The 20,875-nt window shown below is 36.7% G+C and overlaps 2 protein-coding genes and 2 pseudogenes across 2 annotated transcripts in view; 2 read left to right on the top strand and 2 right to left on the bottom strand.

Moving 5' to 3' along the window:
- Positions 1-2,965: 2,965 nt before the first annotated feature.
- FBXO4 (F-box protein 4) overlaps positions 2,966-20,875 on the bottom strand; it is a 62,603-nt gene continuing 44,693 nt past the window's right edge. The window contains exon 6 of the mRNA XM_058718625.1: positions 2,966-3,117. Within this exon, the coding sequence (XP_058574608.1) occupies positions 2,981-3,117 (137 nt within the window). The 3' untranslated portion in view covers positions 2,966-2,980. The remainder of the gene's footprint in view (positions 3,118-20,875) is intronic.
- Positions 4,351-4,544, top strand: LOC131505311 (thymosin beta-4, Y-chromosomal-like; annotated as a pseudogene).
- Positions 8,218-8,855, top strand: LOC131505304 (large ribosomal subunit protein uL11-like). The gene has a single exon (XM_058718695.1). The coding sequence runs from the start codon at positions 8,300-8,302 to the stop codon at positions 8,795-8,797; it is 498 nt and encodes a 165-aa protein (XP_058574678.1). The 5' UTR covers positions 8,218-8,299; the 3' UTR covers positions 8,798-8,855.
- Positions 19,286-20,637, bottom strand: LOC131505287 (tyrosyl-DNA phosphodiesterase 2-like; annotated as a pseudogene).

Here is a 20,875-nt window from a genome sequence, read left to right as displayed (position 1 = left end):
CGCCACCCAGGCGCCCCGCTAGTAATCCTTTTGGACAAGCTCAAACAGCCCTGAGCAGTCTTCCATGACAATTGTCTTTGCATGCCCACTCCTCATCATCCCCCAAAACTAGACTTTCCTTCCCTCATGTTCCCACAACACTCCACACATACCTCCTGTAACACATCTGGTGTCCTCTGTCTGGTTAAGTCCAGCTGTTCCTCAAATTTCAGTCCAGATTCAGTGAAAGCATTCCATGACTCTTCTCCCCTACTCACCTTTACTGGGTTAGATACACCTCTTATACAAACCCCAAAACACAATGATTAGCATAAGATTTCTCAACAGCAGCACTATTGACATTTTTATCCTAATAACTCTTTGTTGTGCAGGGCTTTCCTGTGCATTGTAGGATGTTAGGAGTATCCTGGACCTCTACCTGGTAGATACCAGTGGCACACACACCCCAATCATGACAATCAAAAATATCTCCAGGCATGGCCAAGTGTCCTCTGGGGAGCAAAATACTCCCCATTTGAGAAACCACTAAGTCAGTGCTACTAATCATACTGATTGTGATTAGTCTGTTTTTCTGTTTATTAGTCTATCTTGGACCATTGGTAACTCACGGGAAGAAAGTGTATTTTCTTTCTGAAGCCCAGTATCTAGCACAGAGACTAGCATCTAAGTAAATACTTATAAATATTTGCTGAAGAAAATGAATGAAATTATATTGCTTTGGAAATTATTTTGTTTACAGATCTATATAGCACCTGTCTTTTTCCTCTCCCTTCTGGATTGGGATTTCCTTGAGGACAAAGAGCCTTATTTAGTCACTTTCATATTCCCTGATTCATGCATCAGTACTGTCTAATCCTTGTTTTATAATTAAATCAATCAACAGAAGAATTTCTCATGTAAATAAAGATGCAATAAAACTGACAGATTATAACCCATGCTTCCAAGAGATAGTAGGAGAAAGAAAAGGTTTGTGTTTTTAAAAATACATACATGTGTGTATATATATATATATATATATATATATATATATTTATATTTATATACATACAATGAAGTAAATGGGAGCATAAAAATTATTCATAATTATAGTGATCTGCACATAAACTCTTCATAATTTATTTCAATTTGTTTCTGCTTTAATAAACTGTAATAGCAATGAAAATGATGGAACAAAAACTATAAATGCTGGAAGAACAGAGTAAGACATGTTGTACCTATTTTAAGATCCATATTAAATGCACATAATCAAGGGGGAAGAAGAGGACACTAGATGATTTATGACCCTATGGAGTGGTCTTTTTAATAATAATCAAAGTGATCACTACGTCAGGAAGATTATCTAGCATATAAGATGCTAGTCATGCATACGATTATTATTAGGGAGAAATTTGTCTCTATACCTTCATTTTTACTAGGAGACATACTAGATTGAATAACTTTTTATTATCTAGTTTGCGTTTTTTAAAAATTATTACAAAAGCAGCATATATGCATTGTAGAAAATTAGAAAAAAATTATGAAATCAATCCTTCCTCACCAGAGACCACCACTACTAATTACCTTAATTCTGTATTTCCAGGTCTTTACAACACACACACACACACACACACACTCCTTTGCAGTTTCACCTCAATATAAAATCATACTGCATATGTTTTTCCTCAACCTACTTTTTGCAGTAAATGACCTCTACTTTTCTTTCAGTACATTTTATCTCCTCTGATATTGAGACTATTTTCAAAAGTCCCCATTTGATCCCAAAATATCACATATAGGTGGTCTGTCCATTCAAATATCAAATGTAGAGTCAGTTGTATCTGGTTTTTATGTCCATTGGTTTCTCATAATCAACCACAATGTCTTTTTCACTATAGTAACTTTTTAAAGAATCCAGCCTAATTTATCTCCTACAGAACATCATTAATTTTTCTGGTTTCTTTGCTATGCTCTCATTTAACTTGTTTGTCTATATCCAACATTTCTTGTAAATTGCACATTCTATATGAGGCATAATAAATCCAACTTAAATATTGTTGCCTAGAATAATTAATAGGCAATGGTAACTTCATGTGACATTATATCAAAAGGCACATATTATTTTATGAACAAACAATAGTAATGCTGCAATTGATTGATTCTTATACCAAGTTATTTTTCCTCTCCACTGAACAGATAAGGTTTCCCCTTGCTATTAAAAAAGTAATGTGTGAGACTTTCTTTTAGCAATTAACTAAGTTTCCCATCAACCATTTACCTAATGATTGTTGACAGCATTTAGTAATACTTCCCTTAATCTATAATATCATTTGGGTCTGTGAAATTATTTTTTTCCAATTCTATATTCCCTTCTATGTTTTATAACAAGCATTTTCTGTAAAACAGTCCATTTCCTCAAAAATTGGGATATTTGGTTACCCTCTCAGTGAGGATGTAAGCAACAGAATTCCAACAGACACCTGGTAAGAATATTTGTACCATACTTTTGCAATACAACTTGGTATTATCTAACCAAGTTGAAGATACATATGATCTATGACCCAGAATTTCCATTTTAGATATAGCATTTCCCACTTTAGGTATTCTCCACTTAAAATCAGGAACCTATTTCTATAAATTAGACTTTTAAAAAATAATAACTGAAAGTCTATTTATCAATATTTTAAATAAGAAAAATTATAACATTTTATATATTAACTCAAAACCTCAACCCATTTCCTAAAACATAACTAATTCACAGTAAAATACATATATATATGTATACATATATACGTATATATGTATATATGTATACATATATACGTGACAAGCTGTCATGTTAATATGTAAAATGACTGAAATGTTCATTAAATGATCAATATGGTTATTTCAAACAATTACTTTGTATACAGCAACAGCAAAATGCTGTATTTGTCTGGGTTCTCTAGAGAAACCCAATTGATTGGATATTTATATATGATACAATTTATTGTAAGGAACTGGCTCACATGATTATGGAGACTGAGAAGTCCCAAGATCTGCTGTCGAGACCCAGGAATTTGCTGAAGACCCAGGAAGGAGCCAATGGTATAGTTCTAGTCCAAGTCCAAGTCTGAAGGCAGGAGAAGACCAGTGTTCCAGCTGGAAGATAGGCAAAAAAAACCAAATATTCCTTTACTAAGCCTTTTTTCATATTCAGACCATCAGTGAATTAGATGAAGTTCACCCATATTGCAGAGGGTGATCTGTTTAATTCACTCTATTTGAATGTTAATCTTATCCTGAAACAGCCTCACAGAATAATGTTTAACCAAATATCTGGGCACCCCCATCCCAGTCAAGTTGACACATAAAATTAACCATCACACATGCCCTTTGTTGATTCTAACTGTTCCTTTCAAAACGTTAACACTTAACAATTCTACTTAGAATGTAATTCAAGACTTCCCCTACAACCACCCCTCCCACACACACAGAGCTTTCTTTAAAATGTAGTACTGCTCGCGTCAGGCTCTGGGCTGATGGCTCGGAGCCTGGAGCCTGTTTCCGATTCTGTGTCTCCCTCTCTCTCTGCCCCTCCCCCGTTCATGCTCTGTCTCTCTCTGTCCCAAAAATAAATAAAAAATGTTGAAAAAAAAAAAAAATTTAAAAAAAAAAAAAAAAAAGGGGCGCCTGGGTGGCGCAGTCGGTTAAGCGTCCGACTTCAGCCAGGTCACGATCTCGCGGTCCGTGAGTTCGAGCCCCGCGTCAGGCTCTGGGCTGATGGCTCGGAGCCTGGAGCCTGTTTCCGATTCTGTGTCTCCCTCTCTCTCTGCCCCTCCCCCGTTCATGCTCTGTCTCTCTCTGTCCCAAAAATAAATAAAAAATGTTGAAAAAAAAAAAAAAATTTAAAAAAAAAAAATAAAATGTAGTACTGCATTTGAACATAAATACAAATTTTTCGTAAAAACATCAGCTGACAAGTGTTATTACAAAGACATTTATATTCTAAAGTTTGGATACCAAAATCCAAGAGGTTTTTCACCAGGGAAATATTAAAGAATGCCAGTACATACCCTAAAAGCATATAAACATAGGCCCCAGCATGCATGTGTAGGAGGATTAGCAGCAGTCTTATTTACAGTAACCAAAAACTGCAGACAACCTGAATGTCTACTTACAGTAGGATGAATGAGTTGTGAAATGTTAATACAATGAAACAGTGTAGCACTAAGAAAATGACATAGCCAAATGCTATAGTATGGATGGCATTGCAAACACTATATTAAACACGAGAAGTAGGATAAAAAGAATTCCAACAGGGCACTTGGCAGCAGCCACTGTGCAGATCGGACTCTGCTTGCTGGAAAGCATTGCTCTGCTTCCTTTGCAACCATGTCTGACAAACTCCATATGGCTGAGATGGAGAAATTCGATTAAGTCAAAATTGAAGAAGGGAGAAAAGCAAGAGAAAAATCCACTGTCTTCAAAAGAAACAACTGAACAGGAGAAGCAAGCGGGCAAATTGTAATGAGGTGTGCATCACCAATATGCACTGTACATTCCACAAGCATTGCCTTCTTATTTTACTTCTTTTAGCTCTTTAATAATATAAGGTGCAAAGAGGTTGGATCAGATTTAAATGACTGATGCCCCTTTCCTCATCAAAGAATCAGAACTACTGAGGAGGAACACTGAGGCTGCCTCCTCCATCTGCATGTCTGGCTGGGCAGGGAAGGAAAAGAACTTGTATGTTGGTGAAGGAAGAAGCTAGGTGGGACAACAGTGAAATCTAGAATAAAAACCAAGTTGGTACAAGATGTCCTGTAAGCTGCAAATGCAATTTAATCAGAGTACCATTTCTGTGTTCAGATGATTTTAATTATTGGAATGCACAATTTTTAATATGCAAATTAAAAGTTTAAAATATGAAAAAAATTCCAATAGTATGATTCTACTCATATTAAGTTCAAAACAGGCAAAACCAGACCATTGTTTAAGAATGCATATATAGGTTGTAAAAGCATTAAAAAAAAAGGTAAGGTTATCGCAAAGCCAGAATAGTGGATACCTCCAGGCTGGAGGGATAGGATTATAATTAGAGAGGAAGCCAGGAACTAAGTGGGCGTGCTTGGATGCTGCCAACGTTCTTTTTTTGACTTGGCTTATACTAGTGTTTGTTTTCTTTCATTATTAATTAAACAGTACAAATATATTTTATAAATTCTAATGTAAGTATACATATTTTATAATAAAAAAAAGAAAAGAAAAGAAAGGAAAAAGTTAGGTTAGGCATTAATGTAGAAGATACGATTACAGGATGTTGGTGAGGGCACCAACCTCTTCTTGCTATATCTGAGCATACAGAATTGAACTACAGGAGAGAAAAAGAAAGACAAAATAAGTCAGCAAAAAAAGCATTTGCAAAGGAGATTACACTTAAAATTGCTCAAAAATAATACATTTGTTGGTTGGAAATTGACAGATGAAAAATCTTCCATATGAGTAAAAAGCGTAAGAAAACAGTTTAGAACAAAAAAACTGAATGTCTTAATGGGGACATTAAGACACTCATAAACCCATAAGAAGTAAGAATGCTGTAAACATGGTTTTATACAATAAATCCTGCAATTTTTAATACATGCGGATGCAAAGTGAACTTCAAAAGAAGTCATTTTCAACAATTAAAAGAAATTGTATCTTACACAGAAGGCAGAACATTTGCAATAAATCATTATTATTTTATGTCCTTAAATTTTACCATTTGACAGAAAAAAATCAAATAAATAAGCACCTAGTAAGAATATTCAGCCTCAAATGAAAGTGTTCCAAAATTTCATAACTGTTTAAAATTCAATAGATAAAATTCAATAACTGTCTCTGGCACATGAGGCAAAAGTTCAGAAGCATTTCCCTAGCAACTTCTGATTTCACATAGAGTGCTACCCTCTGCTGGGAACTTTGGCCACATCTGATCCCATAAATGAGTGCTTTTCTGTGGTATTTTTGCAAAAAAATTTTTGCAAAAATTTCCACTTTTGTTTACACGAATGAAATGTATCTATCTTCCTCTTAAAACAAGTCATTTAAAATTAGTTGTAAACAAAGTGAAGATGTGCTATGACATGTTTTCAAGAAAACTAAAAAAAATTAACTTATTTGTCCATTTAGAAAGAAAACCATAAAATGGTAAGCTATATATTAACAATTGAATTGCATTATTAACATACAAGAAGAACAAAATTTGAAATTTTTTTTGAATTTATTTATTTATTTTGAAAGAGAGAGAGAATGCACCTGAATGGGGGGGCGGGGGCAGAGAGAATCCCAAGAAAGCTCTGCACTATGAGCATGGAGCCCAACACAGGGCTTGAGACCATGACCTGAGTCAAAATCAAGAGTAGGACGCTTAACTGACTGAGCCACCCAGCTGCACCTAAAATTTGAAATATTTTAAAGTATTTTTCAAGACTAGATATATGAGCAATAAAAATGAACTTGAAAATTACATGTTCCTCAATACTTGGTTTAAATTACTATTCTATAATTAAGCAGCCATCATTAGAAATAGTTTTCTTATTTCAGTTATGCTGTTATCACTCAAAAGTAGTTTTGAACTGCTTGTATAAAATTGCCTTCAAAGTTGTTTAAGAGACATATAAGAAAATCAGTCTATTTTATAATTACATTGTTTTCATGATAAAACATTACTAAATTTCATTGTCAGCATTATTTACAAACTTAATTTTGAATGCCATTTTTATTTTAGAGAAAATATGATTTTTGGAACTAAAGATTTTCTACCATTAAGGATATTCAAAGGACTGTGATGAATGACTTTAAGAAAGTATGAAAGAAGAATTCCCAAAAAATTTTTTGTGAATTAGAATAACTTTTTTCAAAAGTGTGTGTATACACACACACACACACACACACACACACACACATATATATACATACACACACATATACATACATGTGTATAGGTGTGTGTGTATATGTATATATGTATTCGTGTGTGTGTGTGTGTATGAGTAGAGAGACAGAGAGAGAGAAAATAATCATTTATATGTAAATGCCAGGTGTCAGCTTCTGCTTAGAATGTAGAAAGTTATAAGAGAATGCCATTTCTGGAGGGGCCAAGATGGCAGAACAGCATGGAAGCTTTTTTGCATCTCATATCCATGAAATACAGCCAGATCAACATTAAACCATCCTGCACACCTAGAAAACTTATTTGAGGATTAACAACAATCTGCACAACCTGAACCACAGAACTCATGAGGTACATGGTGGGGAGAGGTGAACTAGGGGAGAGAGAAGCTGCAGAGGGCAGGAAGCTATTTTTGCTTGTAGAGAGAGGACAGAGATGGGGGGAGAGTACGGGAAAAGCACCCCTGCCAAAAGCAGCTGGAGAGAAAGTGGAAAAGTGGAAACAGCCACAGGGACTGAACTAAAAAGGGAGAAAGGAAAAAAGAGAGGGTTTAAATTCCATTAAGACCCTATAAGCAGGAGGAGCACAGAGTCTGAAACTCCAGCACTCGATAACTGGTGTTGTGCTGGTGGGAAAGGCGAATCCCCAGGAGCAGAGAGTGAAGTCCAGGGGTCCTCGGGCCACACAGGGAGAGGCAACTCACCTACTGGGAGGACATTTGGTAAAGGCTATGAAGACACCTGGTCCCAGCAGACCTCAGAGATCAACCACATTCACTGGTGCTGTAACAAGGATGTTAAGGGTGAAGCCTGGTGCCAGATGTATGTTGTGACTTACCATAATCCTTGAAACAGTGTGACTACAAAATCATGTGAACTTTTACTGGGGCGGGCTGGCAGCCAGCCATAGTCTCTGGGCATTGGCAGCAGCATGTCCCACGAACATTCCTGGGGGTGGCCGGCACCTGGCCATTGCTTGGTGAGACCCTGCCCCAGAGTATCTGAGCAGGTCAAAGCCACAGTCCCTCAGAAGTGAGGGGTTGGGAAACACAGCCGCATATGAGATAAAACTCAGGAGGGAAATGGGGTGCCTGGGTGGCTCAGTCGGTTAAGCATCTGACTTCAGCTCAGGTCACCATGACTTCAGCTCATGAACCATCATGAGATCGAGCCCTGCGTTGGGCTCTGTGCTGACAGCTCAGAGCCTGGAGCCTGCTTCAGATTCTGTGTCTCCCTCTCTCTCTGACCCTCCCCTACTCATGCTCTGTCTCTCTCTCTCTCTCTCTGTCAAAAATAAATAAACATTAAAAATTAAAAAAAAAGCTTTTGGCTTTCGGCTCGGAGGAGGCGACGGTGCAACGCTCTTTGGTCGTCCCGAATCCGGGTTCATCCGACACCAACCGCCTCCACCATGCCGCCTAAGTTCGACCCCAACGAGATCAAAGTCGTATACCTGAGGTGCACCGGAGGTGAGGTCGGTGCCACGTCTGCCCTGGCCCCCAAGATCGGCCCGCTGGGTCTGTCTCCAAAAAAGGTTGGTGATGACATCGCCAAGGCAACCAGTGATTGGAAGGGTCTGAGGATTACAGTGAAGCTGACCATTCAGAACAGACAGGCTCAGATTGAAGTGGTACCTTCTGCCTCCGCCCTGATTATCAAAGCCCTAAAGGAACCGCCAAGGGACAGAAAGAAGCAGAAAAACATTAAGCACAGTGGAAACATCACTTTTGATGAGATTGTCAACATTGCCCGACAGATGAGGCACCGATCGTTAGCCAGGGAACTCTCTGGAACCATTAAAGAGATTCTGGGGACCGCCCAATCTATGGGCTGCAATGTTGATGGCCGCCACCCTCATGACATCATAGATGACATCAATAGTGGTGCAGGGGAATGTCCAGCTAGTTAAGATTAAGAACTACAAAGGAAACTATTTTAATAAAGGATCAATTGACAAAAAAAAAAAAAAAAAAAAAAACTCAGGAGGGAAGTGCCATCTGGCAACCTGATGGCTAGGTCATGGACAGTGTAAAAGTGGGGAGTAGACAGACCAGAGACAAAGGACAGGTGCACAATTGCTGACTGGGGAGAACAGAGTTCCGATACTAGAGACTGGGTACCTGGGTGACGCCATTTTCACTCTTCCCATGCATGCGCATACACACCTACAAGCACCACAACAATCCACCCCAGTAAGCTAAGTAGCGCCATCTACTGGAGAACAGAGCTGTTACACTAAGCCCCACCCAACTGGGCCAACCTTGCTCTTCAGGAACACCACAAGTCTCTCCGCCTTCTTAGTTTACAGACTATAAAGTGCTTCATAATTTGACTTCTAGGGGAAAACGATGTAATTTCAATCATATTTCAGTCTGTTCACTGGTCCATCTATTCAATTTTTTTTCTTTTCTGTTTATTTTCTTTTTCTTGAATACAAAAAGTGAAAACTGTATTTTTATTTTCAATTTTTATTAAAAACAATTTCTTTAATATTTTGCTCCTATATTTTTTGCATTTTTGTAAATTTTTCAACTTCTATTTTACCTCCTTCATTTCATTTCATTTTATTCTATTTCATTGTATTCATTTTTCCAATTTTCAAACATTTTCCTTTTTTTTCTCTTTTCCCTTTTTCCTCTAATCTATCAACCTCTTTTCAACAACCAGACCAAAATACACCTAGGATCTAGCATCATTTATTTGATTTTTGCGTGTGTGTGTGTGTGTGTGTGTGTGTGTGGTTTTTAATTCTTTAATTTTATTTTTTTTTACCTTATTAATTCCTTTTCTTCCTTCAAAATGACAAAATGAAGGAATTCACCCCAAAAGAAAGAGCAGGAAGAAACAACAGCCAGGAACTTAATCAACACAAATACAAGCAAGATGTCTGAACAAGAAATTAGAATCACAATAAGAATACTAGCTGAGGTTGAAAATAGATTAGAATCCCTTTCTGTGGAGACAGAAGAAGTAAAAGCTAGTAAGGATGAAATAAAAAATGCTATAATTGAGCTGTAATCTTGAATTGATGCCACAGCAGCAAGGATGGATGAGGCAGAGCAGTGAATCAGCGATACAGAGAACAAACTTATGGAGAATAACGAAGCAGAAAAAAAAAGAGGGAGACTAAGGCAAAAGGGCATGATATAAGAATTAGAGAAATCAGTGACTCATTAAAAAGGAAGAACATCAGAATCACAGGGGCCCCAGAGGATGAAGAGAGAGAAAAGGGGGTAGAAAGGTTATGTGAACAAATCATAGTGAAAAACTTCCCTAAACTGGGGAAAGACACAGACACCAAAATCCAGGAAGCATGGAGAACTCCCATTAGATTCAAGAAAAACCGACCATCAACAAGGTCTGTCATAGTCAAATTCACAAAATACTCAGGCAAGTATGAAAACAGCAAGGGAAAAAAGTCCTTAACCTACAAAGGAAGACAGACAGGTTTGCAGCAGACCTATCCACAGAAACTTGGCAGACCAGAAAAGAGTGGCAGGATATATTCAATTTGCTGAATCAGAAAAATATGCACCCAAGAATTTTATCCAGCAAGGCTGTCATTCAAAATAGAAAGAGAGATAAAAAGTTTCCCAGACAAACCAAAACTAAAGGAGCTTGTGAGCACTAAACGTGCCCTGCAAGAAATTTTAAGGGGCACTCTCTGAAGGGAGAAAAGACAGAAAAAAAAAGACCAAAGCAACAAAGACTGGAAAGGACCAGAGAACACCACCAGAAACTCCAACTCTACAAGCAACATAATGGCAATAAATGCATATCTTTTAGTACTCACTCTAAACGTCAATGGACTCAATGCTCCAATCAAAAGATACAGGGAAACAGAATCAATAAGAAAACAAGATCCATCTATATGCTGTTTATAAGAGATCAACTTTAGACCTAAAGACACCTTCAGATTGAAAGTAAGCGGATGGAGAACCATCTATCGTGCTAATGACCATCAAAAGAAAGCTGGAGTAGCTATACTTATGTCAGACAATCTAGACTTTAAAATAAAGACTGTAACAAGAGATGAAGAAGGACATTATGTCATAATTAAGGGGTCTATCCACCAAGAAGACCTAACAATTGTAAATATTTATGCTCCAAATATGAAAGCACCCAAATATATAAATCAATTAATCACAAACATAAAGAAACTCATTGATAATAATACCATAATAGTAGGGTACTTCAACACTCCACTTACAGCAATGGACAGATCATCTAAGCACAAAATCAACAAGGAAACAATGGCTGTGAATGACACACTGGACCACATGGACTTAACAGATATATTCAGAAGATTTCATCCTAAGCAATAGAATATGTATTCTTCTCCAGTGCACATGGAACGTTCTCCAGAATCGATCACATACTGGGACACAAATCAGCCCTCAACAAGTACAAAAAGATCGAAATCATACCATGCATATTTTCAGACCATAGCACTATGAAACTCGAAATCAACCACAAGACAAAATCTGGAAAGATAACAAATACTTGGAGACTAAAGAACATCCTACTAAAGAATGAATGGGCTAACCAAGAAGTTAAAGAGAAAATTAAAAAGTACATGAAAGCCAATGAAAATGATAACACCACAGCCCCAAACCTCTGGGATGCAGCAAAGCAGTCATAAGAGGAAAGTATATAGCAATCCAGGCCTTCCTAAATAAGGCAGAAAGATCTCAACTACACAAGCTAACCTTATGCCTTAAGGAGCTGGAAAAAGAACAGCAAATAAAACCCAAAACCAGCAGAAGACAGGAAGCTGGTTATTTGAAGAATTAACAAAATTGATAAACCCTTAGCCAGTTTGATCAAAAAGAATAAGGAAAGGACCCAAATAAATAAAATCAAGAATGAAAGAGATCAAAACTAACACAGCAGAAATAAAAACAATAATAAGAGAATATTATGAGCAATTATATGCTAATAAAATGGGCAATATGGAAGAAATGGACAAATTTCTAGAAACATATACACTACCAAAACTGAAACAGGAAGAAATAGAAAATTTTGAACAGATTCATAACCAGTAAAGAGACTCTTAAATATGGAGAACAAACAGAAGGTTACTGGAGGGGTTGTGGGAGAGGGCATGGGCTACATGGGTAAGGGGCATTAAGGAATCTACTCCTGAAATCATTGTTGCAGTATATGCTAACTAACTTGGATGTAAATTTAAAAAATAAATTAAACAAATAAGTATAAGTAAAATAAAAAACAATTATTATTTTGATTAGGATTATAATAATGCTTGAATTAACTTTAAGATAATTAACATCTTTTTAATATCAAGTTTTTTTATAAAAGAACATGTTCAATTATAAATTTTTCAATTATAATTTATATTTAAAATTTTTTCACATCTGATTTACACAGTCATAATGTTTATTCCATACTATATTTGCTCATCTAATATCAATTGTAAATGGAATAGTATTTTCCATTATGTCTTCTAACTGCTTGTGGTTTTCATATTTTAAAAATATTGATTTTTGGTTATTAATATATGCTAATATTCTATTAGATTATAAAATATTAGGAGCACATATCACCATTAGGTGATAGTTTCACCTATTATTTCCAGTTGTAACATTTTGCTTTTTTTTTCTTCCCTCTAATTGCATTGGTTAATAGCTCACATGCAAGGTTAAAATAGCAATGATGTTAGTGGATATGTTTATCATTTGGTTATAGTATATTTTTTAATGTGATCTAATATTTCATGTGGGACTTTTATATGGACATTAATAACTGAGTTAACATGTAGTCTTTAAAAAAAAGAGAGAGAGAGAGAGAGAATGCCATTTCTACCCTAACAGTAACAGGCCAGATAACCAATGAAATCATAGTTTATTAAAAATTCATCAGAGAGATAAATATGGGGGGAAATATATAATGAATTAATAAAATCCAGAAACTTATAAACCTCTCTCTGGAGTGAAGAGACCCAACAGTTTTCTTTCATCCTAAGTGAAGGAGTGGAAAAGGAGAAACCTGCAGAGAAATAGGTAAAAAGAAAACTGCTGAACAAACAAACAACAATTTTGATTTTGTAGACCAAGTGTGGTAGTTTAGAATCCTTGATAGTTTAGAATCCTTAGGACAGAGTATGCCCACCTTCAATACTTCCTCATGGGCCTTCACAGAGTGATCATGAGAAATACTGGGGCTAGGTTAGGAATGCTGAAAGAAACCTTCAAGCACTGGGGTTTTATGATGATTGATACAAGGCAGCAGGCACCTAATTTTAGTGGAAGGGCAGGAATGCTGAGAAAGATCTGTTCCTCTAAGGTACAGTGTGAAAGACCTCATGAACTCTGAGGGCAGGAAAGGAGAAGAGAGACAAGTTCTATGAGTTCTCAGGGCCTAACACTGAGTTAGAGACAGTGATAACTTATGACTGGGAGAGGGGCAAGAAAACTGAAAGGGATTCTCCTCTGAGGTGTAACCATAGGCAGTTTCTTGCAGTCTTGAGGCAGCAGAGGAGGAATGAACTGAACTCTTTAGGTACTTGGGATTCCCAGCGAGTACCAAGCAATGACTGGTTTTGGATGGGGGCAGAGGCAAGAATGTTGAAGAACATCTCTCTGAGATGCAGACAACCAGGACCTGAGGAAGGCTGAAGGCAAAGCAGGAGAATGGAAACAGATCCTCTAGACACATGTCTGGTAAAAAGAAAATTCTGATCCCTTGAACAAATTATTATTGAAGTCTGTGGTGAAATAAATCCAACTAAAGAAATAGCCAAGCCAAGATTCAATTCAATTACAGATGAGATTGACTCATCTCCCCACAACTTACCTCTTCTTTTTAGTGGACTGACAAAAGGAATGTGCCCTTTTCTGGGTATAACTATTATTTTCCTCAGCTTCTGTATCAAACCATCAATCACGCACACACAAAAAGTGACTTGTTCTTAAGGGAGAAAACAGTCAATTAAAACCTTATCCAAAGATGGTCCAATACTAGAATTATCAGAGGGATTTTAAAATAACAATAATAGGGGCGCCTGGGTGGCTCAGTTGGTTAAGTGGCTGACTTCGGCTCAGGTAATGATCTCACGGCCCATGGGTTTGAGCCCCGCGTCAGGCTCTGTGCTGAAAGCTCAGAGCCTGGAGCCTGTTTCAGATTCTGTGTCTCCCTCTCTCTGACCCTCCCCCATTCATGCTCTGTCTCTCTCTGTCTCAAAAATAAATAAATGTTAAAAAAAATTTTTTTAATAAAAAAATTAAAAAAATAAAATAACAATAATAAATATATTAAGAAATTTCATGTAAAAGGTGGGTAACGTGTGAACAGATGGGGAATTATAGCATAAAAATGAAAACTATAAAAAGGAGCCAGATGATAATCCTACAAATGAAAAAAAAGATGAAGAATTATTTTGATGGGCTTATTAGCATACTGAACACATCACATGAATCAGTGAATTACAAGATAATTGAAATTATCCAAATTAAAAAAGAAAGAGAAAACATTTTTTAAAAAGGGGAATCAGAAACTCCAGTAACTGTGAAACACTATCATATAGGCTATCATTTGCATAGCTGGAGTCCCAGAACAAAAACAACAATAGAGAAAAAGAAATATCATAAGTAATGAGTGAGAATTTTCCAAAACTGATGGAAGACATCAACTTAAGAAGTTCAGAGAAATCCTAGAAGAGTAAATACAAAGAAAACCACAACTGGGCATATCATAATCGTATGGCTGAAACCTAAAGGATAAAGATAATATCTTGATATCAGAGGAAGGAAAGAAATATTACATACAATGAACAATGATGAGAATGATGCCTACCCTGTTATCAGCGAAAAAAAATGAAAGGGGTGAGCAATGTAATGGTATCTTAAAGTTCTTGGAGAAAAAAGAAAAACTGTTAATTTAGAATTCTATACCCTGCAAAAATGTCCTTTAAAAATGAAGTCAATGTGGATCCTGAGAAACTTAACAGAAGACCATGGGGAAGGGGAAGGAAAAAAAAAGTTAGAAAAGTTAGAGAGGGAGAGAGCCAAACCATAAGAGACTCTTAAAAACTGAGAATAAACTGAGGGTTGATTGGTGGGGGGGAGGAAGGGGAGGGTGGGTGATGGGCATTGAGGAGGGCACCTGTTGGGATGAGCACTGGGTGTTGTATGGAAACCAATTTGACAATAAATTTCATATTAAAAATAAATAAATAAAATAAAATAAAAATGAAGTGAAAAAATACACTTCTCCAATGAAGACATCCAGATGACCAACCAACACATGAAAAAATGCTCAACATCACTCATCATCAGGGAAACACAAATCAAAACCACAATGAGATACCATCTCACACCAGTTAAAATGGCTAACTTTAACAACTCAGGCAACAACAGATGTTGGCAAGGATGCAGAGAAAGAGGATCTCTTTTGCACTGCTGGTGGGAATGCCAACTGGTGCATCCACTCTGGAAAACAGTATGGAAGTTCCTCAAAAAATTAAAAATAGAACTACCCTACAACCCAGCAATTGCACTACTAGGTATTTATCTAAGGGATACAGGTGTGCTGTTTGGAAGGGGCACATGAACCCCAATGTTTATAGCCATGCTATCGACAATAGCCAAACTATGGAAAGAGCCCACATGGCCATCAATGCATGAATGGATAGAGATGTGATATATATACATAATGGAGTATTACTTGGCAATCAAAAAGAATGAAATCTTGCCGTTTGCAACAACATGGATGGAACTTGAGGGTAATATGCTAAGCAAAATTAGATAAAGACAAATATACCTTCACTCATATGAAGAACTTAAGACACAAAACAGATGAACATAAGGGAAGGGAAGCAAAAATAATATAAAAACAGGGAGGGGCACAAAACATAAGAGACTCTTAAATATAAAGAACAAAGAAAGGGTTGCTGGAGGGTTGTGGGAGGGGGGATGGGATAAATGGTTAAGGGGCATTAAGAAATTACTTGAAATCATTATTGCACTATATGCTAACTTGGATGTAAATTTTAAAATTAATCAATTAATTAATTAATTAGAAGTGAAGTCAAAATAAAGACATTTAGAAGCAGGCAAAAACTGAAAGGATTCATCTTATCTACCATAGACTTGCACTGTAAGAAATATTAAATACTAATGGTCTGTGGAGGAGGGGAGTCAGTAATTTTTTTCTCTTTACTTATTGTATAGATTCAATTGCTGTGTCTTCAAGTTCAGTGATCAGTTCTGCAATATCGTGACTCCCACTTACTATATTTTCACTTCAAAAAATGTACTTTTAATCCCTGAAAGTCCAATTTAGGTCTTTTTAACATCTTCTGGCTGTACCTAACATGTACAATATTTACTCCAGTTTCTTGAACGTAGGAAGTATACTTATAGTAATTGTTTACTGTCTTTGTTTATGAATTCTTTTGTGACACATCTGGATTGATTGAATAGATTATTTTTCACCTCCTTATGGATAATACCTTGCTTCTTTGCATGCTGATAATTTTTGTTGAATCCTAGACGTTATGAATTTTATCTTGTTGGATGCAGTATATCTTTGCATTTCTATAAATATTGTTGAGGCTTATTCTGGACTGCTATTAAGCTACTTAGAACCAGTGTGATACATTCAGGTCTTGCTTGTGAGGGTTGTTAGGAGGAACAAAGCAGCATTTAGTTTATGGTTGATTTTGCCACTATTGAGGCAAAACATTTTTGAGAATTCTACCTATCATCCAGAATTATGGGGTTTCCCACAGTGGCTGATGTCTTCTGCAAGTCCTAGGAATTATTCCCTCTAATTATTTCTGGTGGTTCTTTCTCCAGCCTCAAGTAGCTTCCTCACCCTCATGCACAGATCAGTGCTCAGCTGAAAACACACAGAGGATTCTGCAGATTCCCAGAGATTTTTCTCCCTTTCTCTGCATAACTCTCTCCTCTGTGACACTTTCCCTATGAACTATGGCTTCCTTGACCTCCCCAGATTCCTTGCTTCATCTTCTCAACTCAAGAAGACCACCAGGCTTTCTCTGGGTTCTCTCTTCCTTGTGGCCTGGGAAATCTGCAGCCGATAACCTGGGGAAATTATAGATCTCGTCTCATTTATTAGTTAAGGGAATCACTACCATTCATTGCCTAATGTTCAATATCTTAAAAACTATTCTTTCATATATTTTATTAAGTTATTTGTTGCTTGGACAGGAAAGCAAATCTTGTCTCTCTCAATTCACCCTCCATCTTGGCTAGAAACAGAAATCTGTATATCATGCTTTTAAAAATATTCTAGATCTATGTAGTCTGTATATTATGACTGAAATGCTGTTTTTTCCTGAGACCCAGTAAGTAAAAATCTTTTTCATTCCTGTATGATGTCAAATTTAGAATACAACATGAACTGTGAAGGAAGCAAAACCATCCATAAGTGGGAGCACACACACACAAAAAGAAGGTCATATGAAAGGACATTGACTGTATGATATTCACCCTTATTTGCCTACATCCTTGTCCATTTTCATATTCTTCTCTGACATGACTTACTTTTAGGACCAGATGTTCCTGTATTCCCTGTGATTACTTTCTACTCTGATGAGGGAGAGTAGCATGAGATGTCTAAAAACGCTTTTACATACCAAACATGTATCAAATTTGCAAACTTTCTTTCATCTAGGTAAGGCAGCCTTGCCTACTTTCTCTAAAATTTCTCTACAAGTGAAGAAACACAAACATATGCAACACATATAATTATCTATCAATTTCATACTAAATTAATGTCTATACTTTAGCCTTCAGCTGGAAATGTAATTTAAGAATTTAATTAACTGAAATTAATCTTTGATGTCCCTCTTTTGGACATCCTTCCTTCACTTCAGATGAACAGATTGGACATAATCAATGATTATGAAGTGATTAATATATAAAATAACATTCTGTCTTCCTAGGTACACTGAAAAGAGGCAACATGAGTAGCTTATAAATCCTTCTATTATTTGCAGTATAGAGAATAGGCCACCAGCTGGTGTTCAAATAACTAAATTGTTTTACTGAAAATTCAGAATAGAGGGATTGGCTAGAGGTGAATGTTGAATTATGATTATATGATTCAGTGCTATGTTCAGAGGTTGTTGCTTTGAGAAGAGTGGTTATAAAGCTCCAATGACTAAACATCTTAATTTAAAACTCATATTACATGTTTCATGCCAATGAAATAAAAAGGAAAATTCATGACATCTCTGATAAAATATTTTTCTATTGCTTCCATTTCACATAATAAAAAATATACTAACAGCATTCATGAAGTATTTACTCTTCAAAAAAAATTTTTAAACAAGTAAAATTATTTAAAGTACACTTCTCTTAAAAAATGTTTTTTAACTGAATATTGAACTTTTTTATGTTTCTTTTTATTTTATTTTTGAGAGAAAGAGAGAGAGTGTGAGCAGGCGGTGGGGTGGGGGGCAGGGGTGGGCAGAGAGAGAGGGAGACATAGAATCCAAAGCAGGCTGCAGCTTCTGAGCTGTAAGAGATCATGACTCGAGCTGAAGTCAGCCACTTAACGAACTGAGCCACCCAGCACCCCTTAAAATGTTTCTTTAAGCACATTAAAAAGTGCTCTTTATCCCTCCTCTGTAAAATAATTCAATTTTATAAGAAGTAAATCTAAAAGATTATTCCTCTTTACACACTTATTTTTTTCTTAGGAAAAAAGTCCAGTACAGGTATAAAACTGACTTTAATCGTTATCAAGCCTATTTGCCCCTGTTGGCAACATGAATGGTGACATGTTGACAAATATTCATTTTGAAAAGTTGAAGAATTGGGGCGCCTGGGTGGCGCAGTCGGTTAAGCGTGCGACTTCAGCCAGGTCACGATCTCGCGGTCCGTGAGTTCGAGCCCCGCGTCAGGCTCTGGGCTGATGGCTTGGAGCCTGTTTCCGATTCTGTGTCTCCCTCTCTCTCTGCCCCTCCCCCGTTCATGCTCTGTCTCTCTCTGTCCCAAAAATAAATTAAAAACGTTGAAAAAAAATTTTTAAAAAGAAAAGTTGAAGAATTTAAAATCAGAAGGTTTCACTTACAGGTGACCAATTATGTACTATTAGCTGACAAAGACAAAGTCTGCTATAGGATAGTTGTCCTCTATTTAAATGTATATAATCATGGCTTTTTCATTTAAGATTATCTGAATTTGTAAAATATAATGAAAAGATCCAATCCCCCAACCTCAATAATCTCTTATTTTTACTTTTAAGTATTTACTTAAAATATAAACTATTTGGTGCCTGATTTTAAAAATAAACAAAATATAAAGGCTAGCCCAGAGACAATGTGGCCCTACTTGAGGACCAGCTGGCAGCTCTGAGCATTATTAAAAGCTCCAACGGTCTTGGTGGCCTTTTAAGAAGAAGTCTCATATACTGAACACTAGGTATGCTTTAATTTAAATAAACATCAATATTTAGTTCTGAAATTTGAGGACACAGTTCACAAAATAAAATCACAGTAGTGTTTTCTTCTGTTACAGTGACACAGTATATCAATTCCTCCATATTAAGCCTACCTTTCCAGATAAGTAGAAATTACATTTGCAAAATCCAGAATGAAATTACCAGAAAATGTAAAACTCTTATTTGAAAAATATTTCATAATATCACATCTAAGTTGCACAGAAGACCCCAGTGATCACTAGGAAATCTACCACAGTCCAGTTTTTCCAACCCAAGGAAGTCCAAACTTTGGGTAACAATAGGACCACTTTCTGCTGCTATTCTGAAACATATTTGATTAAAATGAAGCTTACAAGTAGCAGATATTCCAAGATTAGAGTTTATTTGTGTATCCCATGCATACTGGCAATGCCTAGATTTGTCAAAAACTCCCAGACATACAAATTATTTTTGGGTAAAGCACCCACTTGGTAACTTGGTGATCCTTAAATTTGTATCCCCTGCAAATATAACTATAGCTGACTCTGGAGCTTCTTGAATTTTCTTTAAAATCATTTTTAACTGATTCATTTGTTCCTTGGCATGCTCTTTGGTGCTTTCCACATGAGAAGTCATAAGGCAAAGTTCATTTCCCGACACAGTTGCATACACACACAAAACGTTTTTCATCATTTTTGTATTTGGAAAAGGGATATCTTGGATTTTAAATTTCACTCTCGATTTCTTCAACATTATAGCTGTGAAATATCCTTCTTCGTGACCCATAATAATCACATCACTACTTGCTCTCTTCTTTAGGTGGCTACAATATGGGGGAATAACCTCCTGTACAAATATCAAATATTATAAATATTTGAAAATCAAATATTTCAAACATTTGTAAAAATCAAATGCATAATACCTTCAGATGTGCTGGTTTTAGAACTAATGGAATCAGTTGTTTCTTTATTCATTAGGTCAACACAGGACTTTGACTTGGCTGGGGTCTGAGGGTGGCTTTCCAAAGCGCCCTCCTCCACAGGCAGCTCAAAGTACAAGTTCAGCGCTCTCTCCATCTCCCAGTCATTCTCCACCAGATAGCACTGAGCCACGGTGGTGTCACAGCTCATGACCGAGGCAAACTCCACACAGAGAAGTTCACACGTATAAGTCCACACAAAGAGGTCCACGCATAGTAGCCACTTCTTTGCCTCGGCCTCACTCTCTGCCTCATCTGCCTTCAGAGTGGCCTCCAAACCACTGGGCCCCTCCATTTACTTGCTGTGAGCAGACCCCTCTTCAAAATATTTTTACATTAACCATTTTTGAAGAAGAATGGCACATTTTTTTTTTAATGTTTATTTATTTTTGAGACAGAGAGAGACAGAGCATGAACGGGGGAGGGTCAGAGAGAAAGGGAGACACAGAATCTGAAACAGGCTCCAGGCTCTGAGCAGTCAGCACAGAGCCCGATGCGGGGCTCGAACTCACGGACCGCGAGATCCTGACCTGAGCCGAAGTCGGACGCTCAACCGACTGAGCCACCCAGGCGCCCCGAAGAATGGCACATTTTAAATAT

The sequence above is a fragment of the Neofelis nebulosa genome, chromosome 1 (genome assembly GCF_028018385.1).
Source record: "Neofelis nebulosa isolate mNeoNeb1 chromosome 1, mNeoNeb1.pri, whole genome shotgun sequence".
In the NCBI taxonomy this organism is placed as follows: Eukaryota; Metazoa; Chordata; class Mammalia; order Carnivora; family Felidae; genus Neofelis; species Neofelis nebulosa.
The sequence above is the reverse complement of the archived record's forward strand: the minus strand, read 5'-3'. Positions and strand labels throughout refer to the sequence as shown.